The 20,252-nt window shown below is 52.1% G+C and overlaps 6 protein-coding genes across 6 annotated transcripts, besides 28 other annotated features; 3 read left to right on the forward strand and 3 right to left on the reverse strand.

Annotated features, from left to right (window-relative positions):
• Positions 1-277: 277 nt before the first annotated feature.
• Positions 278-332: a microsatellite.
• A 104-nt stretch (positions 333-436) lies between these two features.
• PVX_113670 (hypothetical protein, conserved) lies at positions 437-1,628 on the forward strand. Its single transcript, XM_001616075.1, has 2 exons — positions 437-914; positions 1,149-1,628. Exons 1-2 carry the CDS (start codon positions 814-816, stop codon positions 1,417-1,419), a joined length of 372 nt encoding a protein of 123 aa, XP_001616125.1. The 5' UTR covers positions 437-813; the 3' UTR covers positions 1,420-1,628.
• A 3-nt stretch (positions 1,629-1,631) lies between these two features.
• Positions 1,632-2,640, reverse strand: PVX_113665 (histone H3, putative). The gene has a single exon (XM_001616074.1). It carries the CDS (start codon positions 2,435-2,437, stop codon positions 2,027-2,029), a length of 411 nt encoding a protein of 136 aa, XP_001616124.1. The 5' UTR covers positions 2,438-2,640; the 3' UTR covers positions 1,632-2,026.
• Positions 1,806-1,880: a microsatellite.
• Positions 2,012-2,033: a microsatellite.
• Positions 2,135-2,171: a microsatellite.
• A 140-nt stretch (positions 2,641-2,780) lies between the features above and the next one.
• Positions 2,781-2,808: a microsatellite.
• A 177-nt stretch (positions 2,809-2,985) lies between these two features.
• Positions 2,986-3,007: a microsatellite.
• Positions 3,008-5,895: 2,888 nt separating this feature from the next.
• Positions 5,896-5,974: a microsatellite.
• Positions 5,975-6,260: 286 nt separating this feature from the next.
• PVX_113660 (hypothetical protein, conserved) lies at positions 6,261-7,946 on the forward strand (the record flags this gene model as incomplete). The annotated part of the gene is made up of 1 exon (XM_001616073.1): positions 6,261-7,946. One exon carries the CDS (start codon positions 6,261-6,263, stop codon positions 7,944-7,946), a length of 1,686 nt encoding a protein of 561 aa, XP_001616123.1.
• Positions 6,352-6,399: a microsatellite.
• Positions 6,563-6,585: a microsatellite.
• Positions 7,545-7,602: a microsatellite.
• A 337-nt stretch (positions 7,947-8,283) lies between the features above and the next one.
• Positions 8,284-8,303: a microsatellite.
• Positions 8,304-9,254: 951 nt separating this feature from the next.
• Positions 9,255-9,305: a microsatellite.
• A 21-nt stretch (positions 9,306-9,326) lies between these two features.
• On the forward strand, positions 9,327-11,181 carry PVX_113655 (step II splicing factor, putative; the record flags this gene model as incomplete). The annotated part of the gene is made up of 3 exons (XM_001616072.1): positions 9,327-9,396; positions 9,554-9,655; positions 9,847-11,181. The coding sequence occupies 3 exons, from the start codon at positions 9,327-9,329 to the stop codon at positions 11,043-11,045; spliced, it is 1,371 nt and encodes a 456-aa protein (XP_001616122.1). The 3' UTR covers positions 11,046-11,181.
• Positions 9,445-9,477: a microsatellite.
• Positions 9,524-9,569: a microsatellite.
• Positions 9,847-9,866: a microsatellite.
• Positions 10,010-10,065: a microsatellite.
• Positions 10,072-10,148: a microsatellite.
• Positions 10,756-10,797: a microsatellite.
• Positions 11,182-11,526: 345 nt separating the features above from the next.
• Positions 11,527-12,899, reverse strand: PVX_113650 (50S ribosomal protein L19, putative; the record flags this gene model as incomplete). The annotated part of the gene is made up of 3 exons (XM_001616071.1): positions 12,764-12,899; positions 12,252-12,606; positions 11,527-12,122 (listed from the first exon to the last, which is right to left on the reverse strand). Exons 1-3 carry the CDS (start codon positions 12,764-12,766, stop codon positions 11,527-11,529), a joined length of 954 nt encoding a protein of 317 aa, XP_001616121.1. The 5' UTR covers positions 12,767-12,899.
• Positions 11,838-11,988: a microsatellite.
• Positions 11,966-11,991: a microsatellite.
• A 582-nt stretch (positions 12,900-13,481) lies between the features above and the next one.
• Positions 13,482-19,106, reverse strand: PVX_113645 (hypothetical protein, conserved; the record flags this gene model as incomplete). The annotated part of the gene is made up of 1 exon (XM_001616070.1): positions 13,482-19,106. The coding sequence occupies one exon, from the start codon at positions 19,104-19,106 to the stop codon at positions 13,482-13,484; it is 5,625 nt and encodes a 1,874-aa protein (XP_001616120.1).
• Positions 14,554-14,573: a microsatellite.
• Positions 14,883-14,975: a microsatellite.
• Positions 16,048-16,069: a microsatellite.
• Positions 16,266-16,325: a microsatellite.
• Positions 18,522-18,548: a microsatellite.
• Positions 18,957-19,007: a microsatellite.
• Positions 18,979-19,055: a microsatellite.
• A 981-nt stretch (positions 19,107-20,087) lies between the features above and the next one.
• Positions 20,088-20,126: a microsatellite.
• Positions 20,127-20,252: the final 126 nt, after the last annotated feature.

Genomic DNA, 20,252 nt, shown 5'->3' on the forward strand with positions numbered 1-20,252 from the left:
TGTAGTAGGAGCTTATGCGAACGTGCACCTGGTTGGGTCATCCCAGGAGGCAAACGGAAGAAGCAATGTCGGGAGATGACCCAGCGGGCCACTCTTACGGGTTGTGCCGAAGGGAGACCACACAGCTGGGCTGCGCAACTACCCTGCGCAATTGCCCTGCGCGGGTACATTAATTAAACGTGAGAGCTACATGGCGAAGCTGACAACACCGTGGTACGCCGCATCTTCCGAACTGGCGTTTTGATGGCATCCACTCCAATTGCAGTTTTCATCGCATCCGCCTTGGGAATAGCCGGCTGTGTGGCTGACCTGGCTGCTAACTCTTGGCTGCTCCACCTCCCCGTTCAGTGGAGCCGCTCCAGCAAAAGAACGCAACTTCGACCAAGGGGCCCGTGTGCACACGTCAAACTCATTTCTACATGCCCGTTTTCGCAACGAGGCAAAATTTTCGGGGATAGAAATCGCCTGACTTGTTCAGATTTTATTTCGTCCCCACGTAAACTGCATAAACTGCATAAACGTGTTAACAAAAGAGAAGCAGTTCCACCTTCGATTGCTCTCCTTCTGTAGCTGCCTACGCGAAGAGAAGTCCTTTCCCCCCCCATTTCTACGTGTTTGCAATTCACCTGTTAAGTGGGGCCACTCACAAAAAAGGTATCATCCGGGCAGTAAGGCAAAGTTCGTGTTTGGCCAGTACGCACATTCCAGGTCAGGCCCACTCTGCTGGCACTTTGCTCATTTGACGCCTCTGCCATCCCAAAGGCATAAAAAAAAAAGGAAACCAAAACGAAAGCAAACTTTGCGAAGAGCCCAATGCAGGAAAACCCAATCGTGCAGTACATTTTGGTTAACAAGGAAATTTTGGATAAGAAATGGCCGCTGGGGTCTGTCATAGCCCAGGCATGTCATGCGTGGTGAGTTTTGCCCACAAGTGGGATTGCCCTTTACCGCGCGTTTTAAAGAAGGCTCTCCGTTTGATGAGCGGTAGCGAGGGTGCGTAAATGCGTGGATGTGTGTTTGCTGTGCGGCGAGTATGTGGACTTCGGGAGGTCTACAGGGAAGGCTGCCCCGCTGCCCACTTACCTGCACGGGTTCCCTCATAAACGTGCAAACACATGGTAGACGTTTCCCTCCCCCCCCCTCAACAGCGTCGCCGTCATTGCCGAAAATCAGGAAGACCAAGTGGTGAAGGAGTACCTCTGCGCGGAAAAAATAAACAACATGCACAAGGTCATCCTACGGATCGAAGATACAAATGAAATAAAAAATCTTTCCAACATTTTAGAGGGCGCATCTTTGAAGTACAAAATTTGGACGGAGTTCCCGGAAAACATACAAACAGCTGTGGCGTTGAAGCCGTATTATAAGGACACGGTCAAGGAGTATTTGAAGAAATATCCGTTGCTAAGGAAGTTGTGATGTGTGAAGAGGACTTCTTCGGGGGAGACATATCCGAGTTGCGCTCCCCCCAATACTTCTTTGAACGTGCTAACTGTGCATTTTTTTTTTTTTTTTTTTCTTTTCTGCGACGGGAGAAACAACCTCGAAGGGTTGACTCCCAATTGTGAAGAATTTTGAAGTTTATTCCAGCGATGGTAATGGCTTCTAGTGAAGCCTTAAAAATTTGCAAAAAAAAAAAAAACTAAAGTTGTACATGTAAAACGAATGCTATAATGAGAAAAGAAGGGTAGCAGGGTTGGATGTACATGATGTGCCTGCATATGTATATATGTTTATATATATATGCACACGCGTGGGGTACACTGATGCGGATGCGGGGGTTCACCAGAGATGCCCCCCCAACCTTCTCGCATGGGGACCCCAAAGCGTAGGAGCTCGTACATGCGGGCGCATAAACGCGCGAGTACTACACTCACATACGCAACACGTAGGCACACACTTGGCAGGTGGCTACCCATTTTATAAAAAAAAGATAAAACCAATGGGTAGTATAGCAGTTCTGAGTTCAGGGCCTCTCTCTTGAGTCGTACGCAGAGGGGTGCTTCTCTACGCGGAGTACTCCCGCTTATGATCTTTCTCCACGAATACGTCTGGCTAGCTGTATATCCTTTGGCATGATGGTAACTCTCTTGGCGTGGATGGCACACAAGTTGGTATCTTCGAAGAGTCCTACTAAGTAGGCCTCCGCTGCCTCTTGGAGAGCCATGACTGCAGATGACTGAAAGCGCAAGTCGGTTTTGTAGTCCTGTGCAATTTCTCTCACCAATCTCTGGAATGGCAATTTTCTAATTAAAAGGTCAGTGGACTTTTGGTATCTTCTAATTTCTCTCAAGGCGACAGTTCCTGGTCTATATCTGTGAGGTTTTTTAATACCCGCAGAAATTGGAGCTGACTTTCTCGCTGCCTTGGAGGCTAACTGCTTTCTGGGGGCCTTACCGGCGGTTGATTTCCTTGCCGTTTGTTTTGTGCGTGCCATTTTTTCGAGTAAATAGGAAGTTTAGTTACGCGAAAATATAAAAAGAAAAACGTATGCGTGTATGAGTATATAATTAGTATACGAGTGGGTATATATAAGTGCTTACGCGTGTGTGTGTTTTAAATAAGTGAAAGGAAAAAATAAAAAAAATAAATCTCTTTCGAATGTTTTAAAACGTATATGTATATGTCAAAAGGATGCGTAAAAAAAAAAAAAAAAAATATTTCGCAGTGAAAAAAAAAAAAGAGTACATATGCGTATATACGATGTATCCCAAATATGGTGAGCGTTTTGGACGATTTTTTTCGTTTTTTGACTTTTTGGAAATGTTTAATTTGCGCGCATGTAAATATATATATTTTGCAAAGTGTACGTTTGTGCGCGTGCGGTATGTGCTCTTTTTTTTTAAGTGGGTGGTGGAAGTGTTCAAATGGGGGGAGGCCTTTCCGCGTGCCACATGGCCGAGCTTCGCCGAGTTACTGCGTTATCGCGCTATTGCATTATTGCAATATTGCCTTATTGCTATTTTTTTTTTTTTTTTTTTTTTCTGAACTGTTAAGGTAAAAAGCTGCAATTTTGCGCAAAAAAAAAAAAATATGATCATGCGATTGTGCACAGCGGGAAAATGGCTATTTCGAGGGGGAAAGAGGGGTGTGCGCTAAGGCGGGCATACACAAGGGCGGGCGCGCGCCCTCGCCCGTAAAGTGTACATATAAAGCGTATGCCATAAGCATACGTATATATATAATACGTATATATACATATATGCATATGTACATACATACGTAATACATATATATATATATTCGTGTGTGCGGGCGCCTCCACATGGACGCGTTATGCGCGCGCGCCGCCGGTTCAGTGCACTTGGCCCCCCGATGCGCGAAAAATGCGCGCCTTACGCACACGCGTGTGCGAATACGTATCCCCCTGCGTACGCACAGGGGGGAAAAGGCGCACCGGCACGTAAAAGCATACAGCTTATGCGTGCGTCAAAATGTATATTTATATATATGTACGTATTTATATATATTTATATATATGTATACATTTATATGTGCTTGCGCGCGTCGAGTGCGAAGAGAAAGTTCAAGCGGCGGAGCGGTCAGGAGAACGCGCATACGTATGCTCCTGCATGTAAATATATACACGTATGTATGTACTACATATGTACATAAGTATTATATATGTATATATCATTTACGTATGTATGATGCCCCCCTTGTGCACTCCCGCGTGCCTGCATGTGTGCGCCAAGTGCCCCCTCATTGGGGGTAACTGCCGAGCTGCAATCCCAGGCCAAAGCTTCATCAACACGAAAGGGAAAAAAAAACAAAAATAAGAAGCGGGGAAGGGGAAAGTAACCCCATTCCGCGTTGCAACGGTTTAGCCAACTGTGCCTCAGCGCATTCGCACGTGTTTCTCCCGAATGGCGAAAAATGCCAAGGATGCCACTTCCAATTTGCGGATAACTGGGGAGTGCCCCTTTAATTCCCCTCCCTGTTCGTCAAATGGTCGGTTAAAAAGGGGAAGAAAAAAAAAAAAAAAAAAGTACCCCGGAGTTTAAATCAAAAGGACAACTGTGTTGCATCGCACAAAGTGTGGCACGCATATGCCATTTGGTAAGATAAACGTTTGCTCACATGTAGCGTTTTAAGCGGACGAATGAGGTATTGCTGTTTCCCTCTTGTGCTCCCCCCCTTGTCGCGCAATTCCAGGTTAAACAGATTATAACTTTGCCCTGTTATTTAGGGAACATAACACAGTTGTTTGGAATTTGTGGGAGGTCCAGTGAGTGTTCGACAGGCAGCACTGCGCACGTGGGAAGGGGGACACCATGCAACGCCGTCATCCTTTCCGTTCGCGGGGGAAGAAGTAATCGGCAGGACCACCGTGGCTGCTTCGTACCAATATGGCTGCTTCCCCCCCCGTGAAGGCGGAAATTAAAGATGCACCAAAGCGAAGTGGACGATCGGAAAGGGTTTCCTTTCACATGCGATTTCCCAGCGTGTACATCACCACCCAGTTGCAGTGTAGGCCCTTTTCACCACCTATGGTGTGCCGTTCCGCAGCTACACGTGTTCATCGCTATGTGTGCTTGTCTGCTCAACGAGTGAAACTATGTGGGTACCATCACCGGTTCATAGTTGTGCTGCGCCAGGTTTAAAAATAGACCCATTAAACGGTATACGTGTGAAGGGACCAAATGGGGGAACGTACGTAGTAGTGGGGTTCTTCACCGGTCAAGTCCTTTTCCTCCCCCGTTCGATCGGCATTCACATGAAGGAGCGTACCTAGTAATTTACATGTCCCAATGAGGTTGCACAATTCACCTCTGCGACCTCCGCGTGGTGTGGCCTCTGTGACGTTTCTGCCACGAGCAAAAATGCACACATATGAGGGGAGATGCTTAAAAAGACTTGTGTAGCTGTTGTGTTTTCCTTATTTTTTGCTCCCCTGCAATTGTTTGGCTTGTCAACACATTTAGCAGGTGGGGAGTTCTCCCCCCGTAGGGTTATTTCGGAACGTGACCGTGGTTCCCATCATGCGGAACATCGCAGGGGCCACACTGATTGGAAAATAAAAGGATGAACCAAAGGGGGGTGGGCGAAAAGAAGGACATCTAAATGTACCTCAAAAGTTCGTGCGGGATATATTTTACAAAATTTTTTAAAAAAAAAAAAGGGGAAGACGATTTGGGGGGGAGGAGATAAACTATACTGTGCAGTCACATATCTGGTGAAGGGATATTATGCCCCCTGAGTCTGTTCAGATTGGGAAGCCCTCTGTTGGTTGATTCACGCTGCTACTGTACTCGCTTCGCGTGCGTGGGATGGCTCTCCAAGTAGAGGGCGCGGTGCTGCCTTCCCGCCGTGGGTTTTTAAAGGAAAAGGCGATGGTGATAGCGAAGGCGGCTTTCCTTGTGTTTTTATTTTTTTCTTCCCACATGCGCTGTTAATGTATTGCCACTCGTGCAAATTTATTGCCACTGTTCGCAATTGTTTTCCGTTTTTTTTTTGTTTTTTTTTGCCTTTTTTCTTGCCCTTTTTCCCCCGCCTTTTCCGCGTGCCCTTTTGCCAAAATTGCAGAACTGCTCAGAAATTTGGGGAAGCCCCAACCGCCCGCAGCCGCATTCGAAAGAGGATAAACGCCTACATGCTGACAGCGGTGAAATCGCTGTTGGTTACATGTGACGTGCACGCGAGTTTGCCCACCTCTGGAGAGCAGCTTCTTTTTCGCGAATAGGCCACGCGCACTGCTTCGACGTGATAGCCCCATGAGCGTAGCGTGATGAGCTTAGTGCGATGAGCATAGCGCAATTGCGTGATGGCACCACTGTTCTGCCACATGTAGGCTCGGCCCACGGTGCGTAGCTTAGAGCATCTGCGCTGGCACAGCACCCCAGTGGGTATTTATCGCAAGGCTAACGCGGTCACCGCGGTGGAAGAGTGAAGAGGGGGACGAGGCCATCAGAGGAGAAGAAATTAGAAGAGAAGAAAAACCCTCTCATCAGTGAACACGTGGCGTAGACAAAATCAGTTGATGCCACCTCGTTTTCTCGCCTCTCACACGTTCACCTTCGCGTTGTGCCCCTCTGCGGTGTCTGCTCTAGCGTGAGCGCACTGGGGGAAGTTGAAAGAGGAACTGGGACGACCGCTTTGGGGGGGAGGAATTGAATCTGCCCCATTGGCCGTATATTTTCCAACCGAAGGAGGAACGGGAGAAGGTGTGCACTGCGGAGGAGTCGCTCCACAGGAAGGCGGCTTTGTAGGAAAACCACCCCTCATCGAGCCGCTTTATAGGAAGATCGCCCCCACCCAGCATGGACCTCGCGACCAGGGAAGGATTCCCCAACGGGCACCTGATGCACCACGGGGAGGCCCCGCAGAAGGGGAGGAAGGGCCAGAGGCACCTCGGAGACCCCCGAAGCTACCCCAATCACAGTGCCGACGAGTTGGACGAGGCTAACAAGGGTCACCCCAGCGGGATGAACAGCAGCCACCTCGCCGCAAACAACCACTCCGTCGCAAACAACGCAGAAAAGGAGCATGCGAATGGAGAGACAGAAGGAAGAGCCAACTACGTGAGCAAAGAATATAAGGTGCACTGGAGGGAAAAGGAAAGAATACAAAAGGTTATTAATAAGGAGAAGGAACTGGAAAAGGACTTTGCGAAGAGGGAAAAGGAATGGGTCGAATTGGAGGAGCAAATAAGAAATGATACTTACAAAGAGTGGAACAAACTGCAGCAGATAAAGAAGAAAGACATAGCCAAGATGATAGAATATGATTTAAAGGGGGAGCAGGAGAATGCGAATTTGTCTACGTCGAAGAAGAGGGAGATGAGGAACTCGAAGAGGAAGAAGGAGAAGGAGCTGGACGACTTAGACCGCCTCGACGAGATGAGGGAGGCGAGTGAGGCGGCGAGGGAAGCCGAGAGAGAGGCTGCCAAAGAAACCGCCAAAGAAGCCGCCAAAGAGGCCGCCAAAGAGGCCGCCAACGAAGCCGCCAACGAGGCTGCCAACGAAGCCGCCAACGAGGCCGATAAAAACGCCCCTCACGGGGGGGAGAACCAACCGGAGAGGAAGAACTCAGACCAACTTGCCGAAGACGCAACCGGGAAGGAACCCAATCAACAAGAGGGCAAAGACAGTGGGAGTGCGTCTAAGCCCAAGAGCAGTTTTTTTATGAATGCCTTGTCCTTCGTTTTTGACAGGAGTGGTGAGGCAGCGGGGGAGGAGAAGGGGGGCGAGGCAGCGGAGAAGGACACTGCGGAGAATGAACATGCGAAGAACGGAAATATGGAGAAGGGCAATACGGAGAAGGGCAATGTGGAGAAGGACACTGCGGAGAATGAACATGAGGAGAACCCCTGCGTGGAAAAAACTTCTGCGCAGGGCTGCACCCGGGAAGAGGCGGAGGCGCGCTCGAGCAAGCGGAAGCCCCCCGCCGCGGAACCGATCAACATAAAGGTGAACGAGAAAAAAAAAAAAAAAAAAAGCGGAGACCCGGAGAGCGCGAGCAGGGTGTCCACCAGGAGGGGCCTACAAAACGTGTTCAGCGGGACCGAGGAGGATGAGCTGTTCGCAGGGAAAAAGGGTAAGGACGGAGCAGTCGCATCGGAAGGAGTAGAAGCAGCCGCGGACAGAGCAGAAGCTGCCGCGGACGTGATAGAACAGTCGAAAAAAATTCTGGAGATGGTCCCCTCCAGCGAAGAAGAGATATTTAACTTCCCCATAAACTGGGCGGTCCTAAATCAAAAGGGAAATATAATTACAAAGCTGAAGCCGTGGATTTGTAAAAAAATAATAGAGTACATAGGCTCCGATGAGAAGGAGGTGACAGGCGAAATTAGCAACTACTTCGTCGACCAAGTGTTGAAGGAGAGAGCTCCAAAGGAGATGCTCGTTGAGGCCGAGAAGTTTTTAGATGCGGATGGCAAGAAGTTCATTTTGAATATGTATAGGCTGATCATCTTCGAGCAGCTGAAGCTGACCAGCGCTGTGTGAGTGAGCAGGGGGGGGGGTCTCCCCGTTGAAGCGGCTTTGTGGGGTGTCCCCGTTGAAGCGGCTTTGTGGGGTGTCCCCGTTGAAGCGGCTTTGTGAGGTGTCCCCGTTGAAGCGGCTTTGTGAGGTGTCCCCGTTGAAGCGGCTTTGTGGGGTGTCCCCGTTGAAGCGGCTTTGTGAGGTGTCCCCGTTGAAGCGGCTTTGTGAGGTGTCCCCGTTGAAGCGGCTTTGTGAGGTGTCCCCGTTGAAGCGGCTTTGTGAGGTGTCCCCGTTGAAGCGGCTTTGTGAGGTGTTCCTGTTAAAATGCCTTTGTGAGGTGTCCTTCTTTTTACTTCACAGAGGATATTTATTTTCCCCCTCTCCTTCTTTCCCTCTTTCCCCCTCTCCTTCTTTCCCTCTTTCCCCCTCTCCTTCTCCCTCCTTTTTTTGTTAACTCTGCCCTGCGCAGCTACTACCCCGCGAGGGAGCACACCACAACTCGCAACGAACAAATTTAAACACGTCGTTTTTCCAGCCCACTAATGGGTCAGCACGTGTGGAAAATGGTAGCCCGTGAGGGAGGTTTTTTTTAGGTGCCCCCTTTGGAGGTCAATTGGCCCAACTGCTTTTCCCTCCACCGCATTTTATAACAGGTGGGCCTCTTCACCGCGCGAGTGAAACTGCTTTTCCGGGGGGAAGGTGAAAGAGAAAGGGTTGGCAATAAAGGACCCCCATTCTCCCATGAACATTGCAAGGAGTAACCTCACCGTGAGGCTTACTCTCGATAAGCTGCGCCTGCTCCAATTTGACTGCGAACTGAAGCGGCCCGCACATGTACGTACATGCGCAGTTGTAAGGTCGCCTCACCCGCATGCACGTACCGCTATGTAGGTAAAGCGGAAGGAGAAAAGGAAACTCCTTCGCCTTCTTTGCTTCTCCTTCTCTTTTTCTTTTCTTCTTTTTTTTTTTTTTTTTCCTCGACACGCGCAAAAAAAAGCTCGCAAGGAGAAGCGGGAAGAATTAAATACATCCACCGAAGCATGTTTGCAGAAATGAGCCTTCCAGTGGGTGAACATCTCCCAGCGCAAAATTGGCACTCCACGGGGGGCGCGTAGGTAAGCAGGCAGTAGGCCAGCAGGCAAACAGGCCCGCACGCAGGAAGCGTTCCTCCCTGGGTGAAGCCCCCGTTGGAGCAGCGATCAGCACATGTAGGCACGTATACCTACCTACATGCGTACACTCATACGCGCATACATGCGTACGTGCTTCTGTGCGCACGCACGTGGGGCAAGTGGGCCACCTGCGAGGCGCGACCGCAGAGAGAGAGCCCCCGGCTGAACCCCTCGCGGCGGAGGTAACCCCTGTGGGGGGGAAGGACAGCCCAGAAGCCACGTCCGGGAAAAAATGAATACCAAGAATGTCACGCGGGAGGAGAAGAAGAAGGAGAAGGAGCTGAACGAGGCCCGCAAGGCGGGTAAGTGCCGCAGCCTCGGGAGCGGGCATATCTGCGGCCATGCATATCTATGGGCATGCTTGCATGTCCGCGTTTCGGCCTCTGTACTTTTCACGTCTCTGCTTCTCTGCTTCTCACTTCTCCCTTATCTACCCCCCCGCCGTCCCCCCCCGCGCAGGCAAAATCGAAGCCCTGAAGGACGAAGAGGGGAACGACATAAACCCCCACATGCCCCAGTACATCATAAAAGCCCCGTGGTACCTGAACCAGACCAAGCCGGGTAAGGCACTTGAGCGGTGTAGAATAACCTAATGGGGCGCCCAGCAGTGAGGCCCGCCCATCCGAATGAGCCCGCGTGAACGCTCCTCTAACCGCTCCTCCAACCGCTCCTCTAACCGCTCCTCCAACCGCTCCTCTAACCGCTCCTCCAACCGCTCTTCTTTCCTCTCCTCTCACTTCCCCCCCACGCAGGACTGAAACACCAACGGTACAGGGGCACCGAGAAGGTGAAGATAGAAGAGGAGAGAAACAAAAAGGTGTACGTGAAGAACCTGAAGCACATCTCCGATTTTTGCAAAAATTGTGGAAGCGCCACCCACAAGGAGAAGGACTGCCTGGAGAGAACGAGGAAGAAGAAGCTAAATTTTGCTAACAGACAGAACGAAGAAGATTTTGTGTGCCTGACGCAGGACCTGGGGTACGACGGGAACAGAGACAGGTGGGTGGGCTACGACCCAGAAAACTTCGAGCAGGTGTATAGGGAGTATGAGAAGATCGTGGAGGAGAAGAAGAAGAGGAAGGCGGAGGAGCTCAAGCAGAAGTACGAGCGGAAGGCCTCGGCGGGGAAGAAGCGGCGCGGGGGGGTTAGCGGCGATGGCGGGGGAAGCGGCCATGGGGGGGTTGACGATGCGAATGACCACTCCCGCAGCGACAGCGATAACGAGGAAGATGAGGCGGACCTGGGGGACGATGCGCCCAAGGGCGCCACCGGGGCGGACGACCCACAGAAGAGCAGCGTAAACGCCGGCAACCTGAATGCGAGTGAAAAGCACAGAAACGTGGCGAGGAACCTACGAATCAGGGAGGACACAGCCAAGTACCTGTACAACCTCAGCTTGAACTCAGCCTTCTACGACCCGAAGAGCAGGAGCATGCGAGAAGACCCATTCGCAACCACAAGGGGGAATCTACCAGAGGATAGTAACCATTATAAGGGAGAAAACTACTATAATAATACAGATGAGGCGATAGAATCCAAAAAATTAGAAATCTTCGCTTGGGAAACGTATAAGAGGGGAGAGAATGTTCATTTCAATGCGCAGCCGACTCAACTGGAGTTGCTATATAAAGAATTTTTGGCAAAAAAAAAAAAACTTATAAAAAAAAAGGAAGAGGGTATTTTAAAAAAGTATAAGTGTGAAGATGCAGTGGGTACGGATGGACCTGTAGGGGAGGAACTCAGTCAGTCTGAAGTTTACACAGAATATAAGCCCGTGGATCAAATCGATTCTAAGGTGAAGAGGGTTAAAATTTTGAGTAGGTACGAGGAGGACGTCCACCTCTTTGAGCACTCCTCCGTTTTTGGCAGTTACTACGATCGGGAGAGAGGGAAGTGGGGGTACCGCTGCTGCCGCTCCACCGATCGGTTTCAGAAGTGCTTCTCCGCCTGACGGGCCGGGCACGCGCATTTGGAGATGTGGAGTGAAGCGAAGTGAAGTGAAGTGAAGCGAAGCGAGCGGTTTGAAGTGAGCGGTTTGAAGTGAGCGGTTTGAAGTGAGCGGTTTGAAGTGAGCGGTCTGTTCTGCCTCCTTTTTTGTTTCCCTCCCGTTTATATTTTCATTACTTTTTTTTTGCCCTTTTTTTGCCTTTTTTTTTTTTTTTTGTCTCGAGTACGCCCTTTGGGCAGGCCGCCCGCCTGTCGACCCCTCAATTTGTACCAACGCCGTTCGAAGGTGCACCTGCGCTGTGCAGCTGGATGGGTGGTTACTTGCCAGAACTGCCAATATGGGCACCCCGATTTGAAGCTCCCTGTGTGCCATCTTCTGGGGAGTGCAAAGCGGCGATGTCATCATCGCACCCCGGTGGGAAGGTCATCCCGGGGGATTCTCCCCTAATCACCCTAATCACCCACGCCTCACCGCTAAAACCCCCCTAATCAGTTCCCCCTCTTAAGGGATGGCTGGCCGGCAGAGCCATAAAGGCGTTGTCGCCGCGGGCCCGATTAATCTTATAAGTGCTCCAGTTCTCCCGCTCCCGCCTCCTGTTGAGCTTTTGCTTTCTCCTGTTTTCCTCATCGAGCGCGTAGATGAGCATCCGTCGGTATATCTCTGCCCGCACCAGCCTGGTCCTCTTCCTCGTGTACTGTGCGTAGACTCCACCAAAAATGTAGGAAGAGAGATTGCTCTCGATTCTTCTGCGCATGTATTTTTTCTTGAGCTTAGCTAGCCGTCTTCTAATTTTGGGTTCTAAGGACCTAATGCCGGGCTTGTGCTGCCCCCTCGGCCTCTCGTACTTCCCCCGGAAATTATACTGCCACATGTACCGGTAGTCCCTCGTAATGGGCTTGTTAATTTGGTAGAACCTTTTGGCCTTCTCCTCACTCATGTTGTGGAGGCTCTTCACAATTTTAACGTAAAGAATCCGCGGGGAGTAAAACGGGATCAGCTGCTCCACCCCCACCCCGTCGAAGATGTTCTTCACGATGAAGGACGAGTCCAGCCGTTTCCTGCGTATCTCCACGCAGTAGCCTGAGGGTAGCGAAGCGGTGTTGAGAAGCGGTGCAGCGAAGCGGTGTGTGTGGGGACGCGGTGCAGCGAAGCGGTGTGTGTGGGGACGCGGTGTAGTGACGCTGCCAACCACCCGCTCGGCTTACCCACCCTGAAAGATGGCGAAGGTCTGCTGCGACCTAGACAGCTCGTACTTGACTTCCACCAAGTCGCCCGCGTGGATCTTGGGCATTTTAAAATTCCGCAGCCGCTTCATTTTGCTCATTTCCTGGAGGTGCAAGTTATGAATAAGCTGCCTGCCAAAGAAGTCGTGCATGTAGTTTTTGTAGTAGGGGATAGTTTTGGGCCTCCTCTTTTCCTCTTCAGTTTTTTTCGCCACGTTTTCTTCTTCCTGGTCGATGCAATCGACGTTGGGCCAGCTCCTGGCCGTGTGCTCGTTCCCGATGGTGTAGCATTTGAACTTGCTCAGGCTGGTGATGACCTTCGTCCGGATGTACCGCTTAATCTGCCATGGGAAAGCGGGGAGGAGGGGCGGCGGAGCTGTTGAGTTGGTCTCGTCAGCGGTGGGGAGAAGTTACCCGTGGTGGGTGGCTATCCATGGTGGGGGGTAGCCCTCCCGGAGATCCCCCCTGGGCGTGCTCCACCGCGAGTCGTTCTCTCACCATTTAACGGAGGGGCGAAGTGGGGAAGGAGCAAAACGGGGAAGTATCAAATGGGGGAGATGCAAATGTTAAAAAGGGGAAGAGGCAAATCCGCGTGAGGGCAAAATGGCATTCCCCAATATTGCAAGGCGTTACTATTTTGCGTGGAAGGTTTCGTTGCCCCCTTTTTTTTTTAACCCGTTAGAGGCGGCTCCTTTTTCTGTGCTGTGCATGAGGCGGGAAAAAAAAAAGGCGCCTCCAGGTGTAGGACGTGGCCCAGGAGGGTAGATGCACCCGGGATGCCGAAACGTCGAACTGACACACCGCTTAGTAGATCGCGAGCTGCTTCCTCTCAGCTCAGCGGTTGAAAGAAAAAAAGGGGAAGTTTGTTTTACACCCATGGGGGGAAGTTCTCGTGTAGGGAAGCTTCCCAAACGAAAAAGGAGCGGCATGATACGGCGCGGAGAACGCCTCAAAAGGGAGAAGCTGTGGTAGGGTTACACCACCTCACATTGCATGCACGTGTGGAGGAGTTCTACATCATCTCCACCACGACGATTGCTAGGTGGGAAAAAAAAAAAAAAAAAGGAAGTGCAACAGAGAGGGGGGCGGGTTTCACAAAATGGTGCACTCTGCATGTACGGCAACGCGGTTGGCACATCGGTGGATCGGTGGATCGGTAGATCGCTGCGTCGGTGCACCTGCGCATCCGCGCTTCTTCGCTTCGCTTCCGCTCCGCTCAATCCCAGAGGATGTTCCCCAGCACGTGCTTGGCCTGCTCGAAGCGGTTGAGCTTCCTAAAGATGACGCCCAAGTTGTAGGCGGCGGAAAAGAGGAGGTGGCGCCGGTCGAAGAACAGGAGAAACAAGCTGCAGTACTTGGTGTTCAAATTGCCGTAGTAGTTGGCGAGGTGGTTCAGGGGCGTGGCTGGTCCCCTGGGGCAAAAGTAGAGGCACGAAAAGCACATGCACCGATTCATGTTCACGACGTGTTCTAATATAAATCTCCTGTTTAGGAGTAGCTTGTTGGCGGAGCAGATCCTTTTCACTTGTTTGTCTGCCCGCCTCACCAACCGGATGACACTCATGTAAAGCTTCATGCACTCGGAGAAGTAGGAGAGCTGATGTAGAGCCCTTCCTAGGTTATATAAAATTTCTGCAGTGTAAATGTACTTATATGGCTTGTAGAAGAGGGACCTCCGCTTGTATTTCTTCTTTTTGTGAATGACCTTCTGGTGGTACCTCTTACCGATGTAGTCGTTGAGGAGGCAGAAGGAGGTCATCATCACTGACTCCCTGTTCTGCACCCTGTAGCCGCTGGCGTAGTTGAAGTAGGACGTCATCAGGCTGAAGAGGAAGTTCAGCTCGTCCGCCACGCCCTCGAAGCCGTCCTCCGCTTGGCTCCGCCGCCTCCGCTCCCCGCACAGCTGCAGCTTGCTGAACAGGAAGTGCTCCTCCTCCAGCTCCTCAGCGGGGTTGGCGGAGTTGGCGGAGTTGGCGGCGTCACTAGGTTGGTCATCCGATTGGTCATCCGATTGGTCATCCACTTCGCCATCCGGTTGGCCAGCCGCTCCGCCAGCCGCTTCCCCAGCCGCTCCTCCAACCGCTCCCCCAGCCGCTCCTCCAACCGCTCCCCCAGCCGCTCCTCCAACCGCTCCCCCAGCCGCTCCTCCAACCGCTCCCCCATCCGAGTCGCTGGCGCGCCCCTTGACCCGCTTCACCCCCTTGACCCCCTTAGCGCGCCGCCCCCGCAGCAGGCGCTGCCGGTTGGCCTTCCTGCCCTTCAGCAAAAAGGCATACGCGCGCGTGTGCTCGTGCACCGAGTTGACGATCATGCAGGACAGGTTGCAAACATTGCCGATGAGGTAAATCAAAAACGGATTGCTATTCTTGCAATGTAGGGTCCTCACCAGGAACAGTCGAAAGGTAATTAGAATGTTCTTATGTCTAGACCTCGAGATGGAAGACAAGTAGTTTTGGCAAAACGGTCCCGTCAATACGATGTCGCAGTAATATTTTAAAACTTTATACTCGTCCTTTTCCTTTCTCTTAAAAATGTAAACGTCGTTGAGGCATTTGACTTGCCTTTCAAAGTCCCCACTGGATATGTAGAGCCGGTTGAGGAGCAGGTTAATGCGGAAGAGGAAATACTTGCAATCTACATGCTCATTCATTTTGCAAAAATTTTTATATTCACTTCGCATCTCCTCTTTGATCATACCAGAGTAGGTGCTGTTGAAGAAGTACACCCCTACGTTGCGAAAGCGGTTGCTAATTCGGTGCTTCTGAAACTCCCTCTTCACTGCCTTCATGTAGGTCAGGAACTTCATTTTGCTAGATTTCCTATTTTTTAAATAAACGCTCAGGATGTGTATGGCGTCTTCGTACATGTTCATCGTCGTCACGATGAAGAGGCACTCCTCCAGGAACAGCAGGCTGAAATACAGCCCCAGGTAATTTTCGAACGAAAACAGGTTCATTTTCTTCCTCATCATGAGGAAGGAGAACCGCTTGCTTCGCTTTGGCGCCTCCTCCGCAGGGAAGGCCTCCAATGGGGGTCTCTCCAATTGGGGGAGGGGGGCAACTTTCCCGGTGGGGGAGCCACTGGGCGGCTCGCCTTCCTCACGAGCATACCCCGGCGGCACGAAGAGGGACCGCCACCCCCCCGGCGACGCCTCCATCGCTGCCACCGCCGCCACGTCACTTCTCCCCCTTCTGAAGCTCATAACGTCCTTCTCCATGGCGGTGTGCACTCGCTTGAAGTCCTGCTCCGTCTCGTACAGGAAGGAAAAGAAGCTGTAGCTGAACTTGTAGAATTTCACCACAATTTTGCTGCTGAATATTTCCAGCTCGACTCCCCGCGCGTGCCTCCGCAGGCGGCTGCGCAAAGCGGCGTTCGCAGCGGTGGGGGAGGCAGAGCTCGTAGCGTTAGGGGAAGAAGCGTTCGCAGCGGTGGGGGAAGCGGCGTCCACATCGTTAGGGGACGTGCCCATTGCCGCGCGCTTGGCGAGCACCCGCTGCACGTCGAAGACCAGCGCGCCCCTATAGTACAGGCGCGTGCCGTCCAGCCTCAAATCCTTGTGCACGATGTCGAGGTCCTCCGGCTTCTCCCCCCTTTTGAAAATGCGGAAGGACGTGGCGAGGAACACCACGTACTCGCGGTAGGTGTGCAGGCTGGCAATCCGCCGCCTCAGTCTAGCGCGGGTGGAGCGGTTGCCGTGTTCGCCACACTCGCCGCGATGCCCGCGATGCCCGCGATTGCCCTTGGCGCGGGTGGAGCCAAGGAAGAGCAAAACGTTGTACAGGTAGAGGAGGCCCAGCACGCTGAAATTGTACCTGACGCAGAAGTAGCAAAAGCAAATGTTCTCCCGCAGCCTAATGATGTCGTTTACATCCCGGCTGGGCAAAAAATGGTCGTGTTGGTGGAAGACGCTCTCCTTCTTTTGATACACGTAGAACATGTGTAGGATGTAGCTGTTATGAGATAGGTAGAGCAGCAGTTTGTTTTTCCTATTTAGGATCTTCAGGAGGAGGAGTTCCCTCTCTTTATTGCCCAGAGGGGTTGGGATGGAGCCCATGAACCTGAGCTTCTTCTGCTTAATGGTTAGGAGGATGCTGATGGCCTTGTTGTGCCTCTTGGTCTTGTGGAGGATATCTATGTAGAGCGTTTTTATATCAATTTCTAAGTTGTGTTTTTTTAAGTGTTCGCTCTTCAACATTTTGGCAATTATTTTTTCTGCCTTGGTGTAGTTCTGCAGGTAGTAGTGGCACTTGACTAGCTTGTACGCCGTGGCGGGGAGGTGCACGCCGCCTTCGTAGCCCACCAGGGTGTCGCGCTTGGTGCCGCGCTTGGTGCAGCGCAGGGAGGGGGGGTCATCTGGGGAGGGCTGTTCCTCCCCCGGGGAAATGGTCCTCACCGATTCGTTCACCGCTTCGCTCGCCGCTTCGTTCACCGCTTCGTTCAGCGCTCCCCCCTTCCGGCGGGCGTAGACCAACCTGTAGAAATAAATGGCGCCCTCGAACAGGCCCCGCGCGTAGTAGGCCTCCGCGAGGTGGAAGACGAGGTCCTCGAAAAGGGCGAGGTTCCCCAAAATCACCTGCACAAAGTGGCACTTAGTGAGGTAGCCATAATCTACGTGGCCGACCATCAAGAGGGCCCTCACAAACTGGGTAAATACATCCACGTGGATTCTCTCGCTGCTCATCCGGGTGAGCATCCAAAAAACAAAAATGCACTCATCGTACTTTCCGTTTAGGATTTGACTTTGCATGAAGAAGCAGATGGTGCTTTTTTCTTTATATGACCAGCCGTCCGCGCGGGGGGGTCTTTCCTCCAATGGTGCGGTTCCTCCCCGCCGCTTCCCCCTCACCACGCGCAGGAACATACGCTTCAAGAAGTGGTAACTATCGTGTGGGTTCCGCACCACCGCGAGGCATAAGCAAATGTATAAATCCACCAGGGTGTCTACTTCCCCCCCGCAGGCGTTCTTCAGAAGCAGCAGCCACTTCAACCCATTCTTATAATCCTCCAGCAGCAAATACGTAAAGGCTACATTAAAATAGAGGTGTTTCAAAAAAGGGTCCAGCTCCTTCATGTGTTCGTTTCTGTTAGCTGGTCTGAGGTACTCATCACAGGTGAGACCCTCCTTTGGGATGGCATCTCCATGGTCATCACCGCAAGAGGGGTGACCCCCTTTGTAATCGACTTGTCCCTGGGGAGACCCCCCCACGATGCGCCTCTTCTCCCTCTTGGCAATCTTCTTCTTATATATCCGTAGCACCTTAAAAAGGCAATACAAAATGAGGCGGTACTGCTTTTCCATCTTACACAGCTCAATGAGATTGTACCATGAGAGGTGATCATTCCTCGACAGATGAGCTGCAATCAAATAATAGTTGATGGCCTTCTTCACATTTTTATATTCCCTCTCTTGTATCAATCCGAGCAGGTGAAAGGGGTCGTGTAAGCTGGGCGCCAACTTAATCACCTTCTCCAGGACGGCTATACATTCGTCGAAGTTTTGGCTAATGTAGCAGCTGTTTGCCTTGTTCATTAGCGATTCTACCTCTTTGCTCATTTTCGTTGGCTCAGCGGGGGACGGGGTGGCGGAGGCTCCCTTCCCGCCGTGCCTGCCGCGCTTCGCGCTCCGTTTTCTCTTCCTCCTGCGCAGGGGGTTCTCAGTACAGCGGCCTGAATCCTCCCCGTGGCAGTCTGCTTCCTCACTATAGCAGCCCTCCTCCTCACTAGAGCAGTCTGCCTCGTCGCACTCCCCCGCGTAGCCGCCCCCTTCCTCGTCACCGTACCGCAGCAGCAGCAACTCCTCGTCGCTTATGGAGCTCGACCTGGAGCTGCCCTCCGACGGGGCGTTGCTCGAGGCCTCGCTCCCCCCCTCCAGCCCCTCAAAGGCGTACGAATCATACGTGTAGACGCGCTTCCCCCCCCCCTCCAGGCACGCCAAGGCGTCATCCTCATTGCAGCAAAGGTAAAAGTACAGCAGGTTGTTCAAATGAATGTTGCTCATGTTTAGTAGTCTCTTCTCGTTGAAGGTGATGTGTGTGCTGTTGAGCGAGTGAGCTATTTCGCTTCCACCCAGGTGGTCGCCTCCACCCAGGTGGTCGCCTCCACCCAGGTGGTTGCTTCCTCCCAAGTGGTCGCTTCCATCCGGTTGACTCACCCCTACTTTGTCGCCGCTTGGGGGGGCGCCCTCCGCTCGTTCCCTCAGCGGATGCTTTTTCACCCTGCGTAGGTCCTCTACAAACCGGGGCAGCAAAACTGTTCCGTCACGGTCAGCGTCGTCCTGCTGGCTTGCCTCATCTCCCTCATCTTGCTGGTCTGCCGCATCTCCCTCGTCTTGCTGGTCTTTCTGGTCTGCCCCCCCCTTCCAGCTGCACAGACACGGGTCGATTCCCTCATCGTTGGCCGAGCCCCAAAGCAACTTCTTTTGCTTTTCCTCATACGTTTCCACTTTGCTGCTGAAGTTCAGCAGGTGGTCAATTTCTCTTTGCAAAATCTGGTCGTTCATTTTGTTGCTCTTCACTACTGCGTAGTACTTCATCACGTCTTCGTCTTCCCGAGTGGGCTGCCCCTCCTGCTCCCCTGCCTCGACGTAGGGAATGCCTCCCCCACCGGGTGCTTCCTCCGCATCGTACCAGTTACAGTCTCCATCCCATGGGTCATTTTCAAACTGGGGGCCTTGTCCATACAGATTGCCCCTCCTCCCTCCAGGGCCTTTCCTATTCACATTAAACAGATGCTCAACAAACGAATCGCTATACTCGCTGTCTTCATTATCATTCCTTTTTGGAAAAGATCCTTCGCCCCGTTCGTTCCTTTCTTCATTTTGGGTACCCGGCGTGGTATTCATTTTTGCTACATGGTTTTTTTTCTTCTTTTTGGGAGGGGGGGATTTACCCCCTTCGTACAGATGGAGTGAGGAGACGCGAAAGAGATCCGTTTGGCAAACACAGGTCACTCTGTCGTCGCTTTAATCGCTGCCCAATCAGGGGCGGGGGAATTATTATCTCTCCTCCCCTACCACGTGTCACCCCCTCGATGGGCAAATTGCATCTCATTTGACCAACTCTCTCCCCTTTGGAGTGTCAGCATGGTGAAAATTAAAGTAGCCTCCATTTGCACGCAGTCAAGCGGGGGCGTATCCTTCGTGCGCTCCGTTGGCAGCGAAGTAGCTGCTCAGAAGCTGCAAGGAACCGCTACGCAGCGGGCCAAATGCAAACCCGCGAAACGGCGGAATGCAACTTTTCTAAGGCACCGCCCTGAGTGTTGCTAATCGAACAATGGTAAGGTAAATCAGAGCGTATTTTTTTTTATTTATTTTTATTTTTTTTTTATTTTTTTTTTATTTTTTTTTTTTTGCTGTGAAGAGGAAACGTGGCGCGGGGCAGGGGCATGCAACCTTGCATGCATGCAGAGGTGAGCGGGAGTAAAGATACATGGGGACCTATGCAACGTGCGAGGTGATAGCGGTGACGCGGTGGGCGCGGCGAGCGCGACGTGGTGCCTCTTGCAGCCCTGTGCAAACGTGTACACATGCACGTGAACATGCACATGAACATGCACATGCGTGTGTGCAGGCATGCGTGCAGCCATGCGGCCTACTCCCAAGGGGTGGGTTATCCCCCCCTCCGAACGAGGGCCACAGAAAGTGGCGCTCTACAAGCACTCACAACAACAGCATACACTATAGGTGTACATGCGAGCAGATTCCCAGGTGCACTGCGCCCCACTAGGGGCTTCCTCCCTTTGTTCAAGAATTCCCCCCAGGTGACGCTTCTTTCCTAATAAATAGGGCAACCCCCTTGCATAGCTAAAAAGTGACGCCCAAGTTAAGCGGTTGCTTTGAGGGGCTGCCCCTACAGGGCTACCGCTAACTGGGCATACGGCCGACTGACAAACCGCCCCGGCTGCGAAATGGGCCCACGTTGGAGCTCCCGGTGCGTTTGCTCCGCCCGCTTGCCTATACAGCTGTGGTAGCCACGCGAGTGTACTATCG

Source organism: Plasmodium vivax, chromosome 11 (genome assembly GCF_000002415.2).
Source record: "Plasmodium vivax chromosome 11, whole genome shotgun sequence".
NCBI classification, from domain to species: Eukaryota; Apicomplexa; class Aconoidasida; order Haemosporida; family Plasmodiidae; genus Plasmodium; species Plasmodium vivax.

Bases quoted from the DNA above. Each gene is read 5' to 3' on its own strand.
- PVX_113670 (XM_001616075.1), top strand. From the start codon at position 814: ATGCAGGAAAACCCAATCGTGCAGTACATTTTGGTTAACAAGGAAATT. The intron at 915-1,148 runs GTGAGTTTTGCC...CCCCCTCAACAG, and splicing joins GCCCAGGCATGTCATGCGTG to CGTCGCCGTCATTGCCGAAA.
- PVX_113665 (XM_001616074.1), bottom strand. From the start codon at position 2,437: ATGGCACGCACAAAACAAACGGCAAGGAAATCAACCGCCGGTAAGGCC.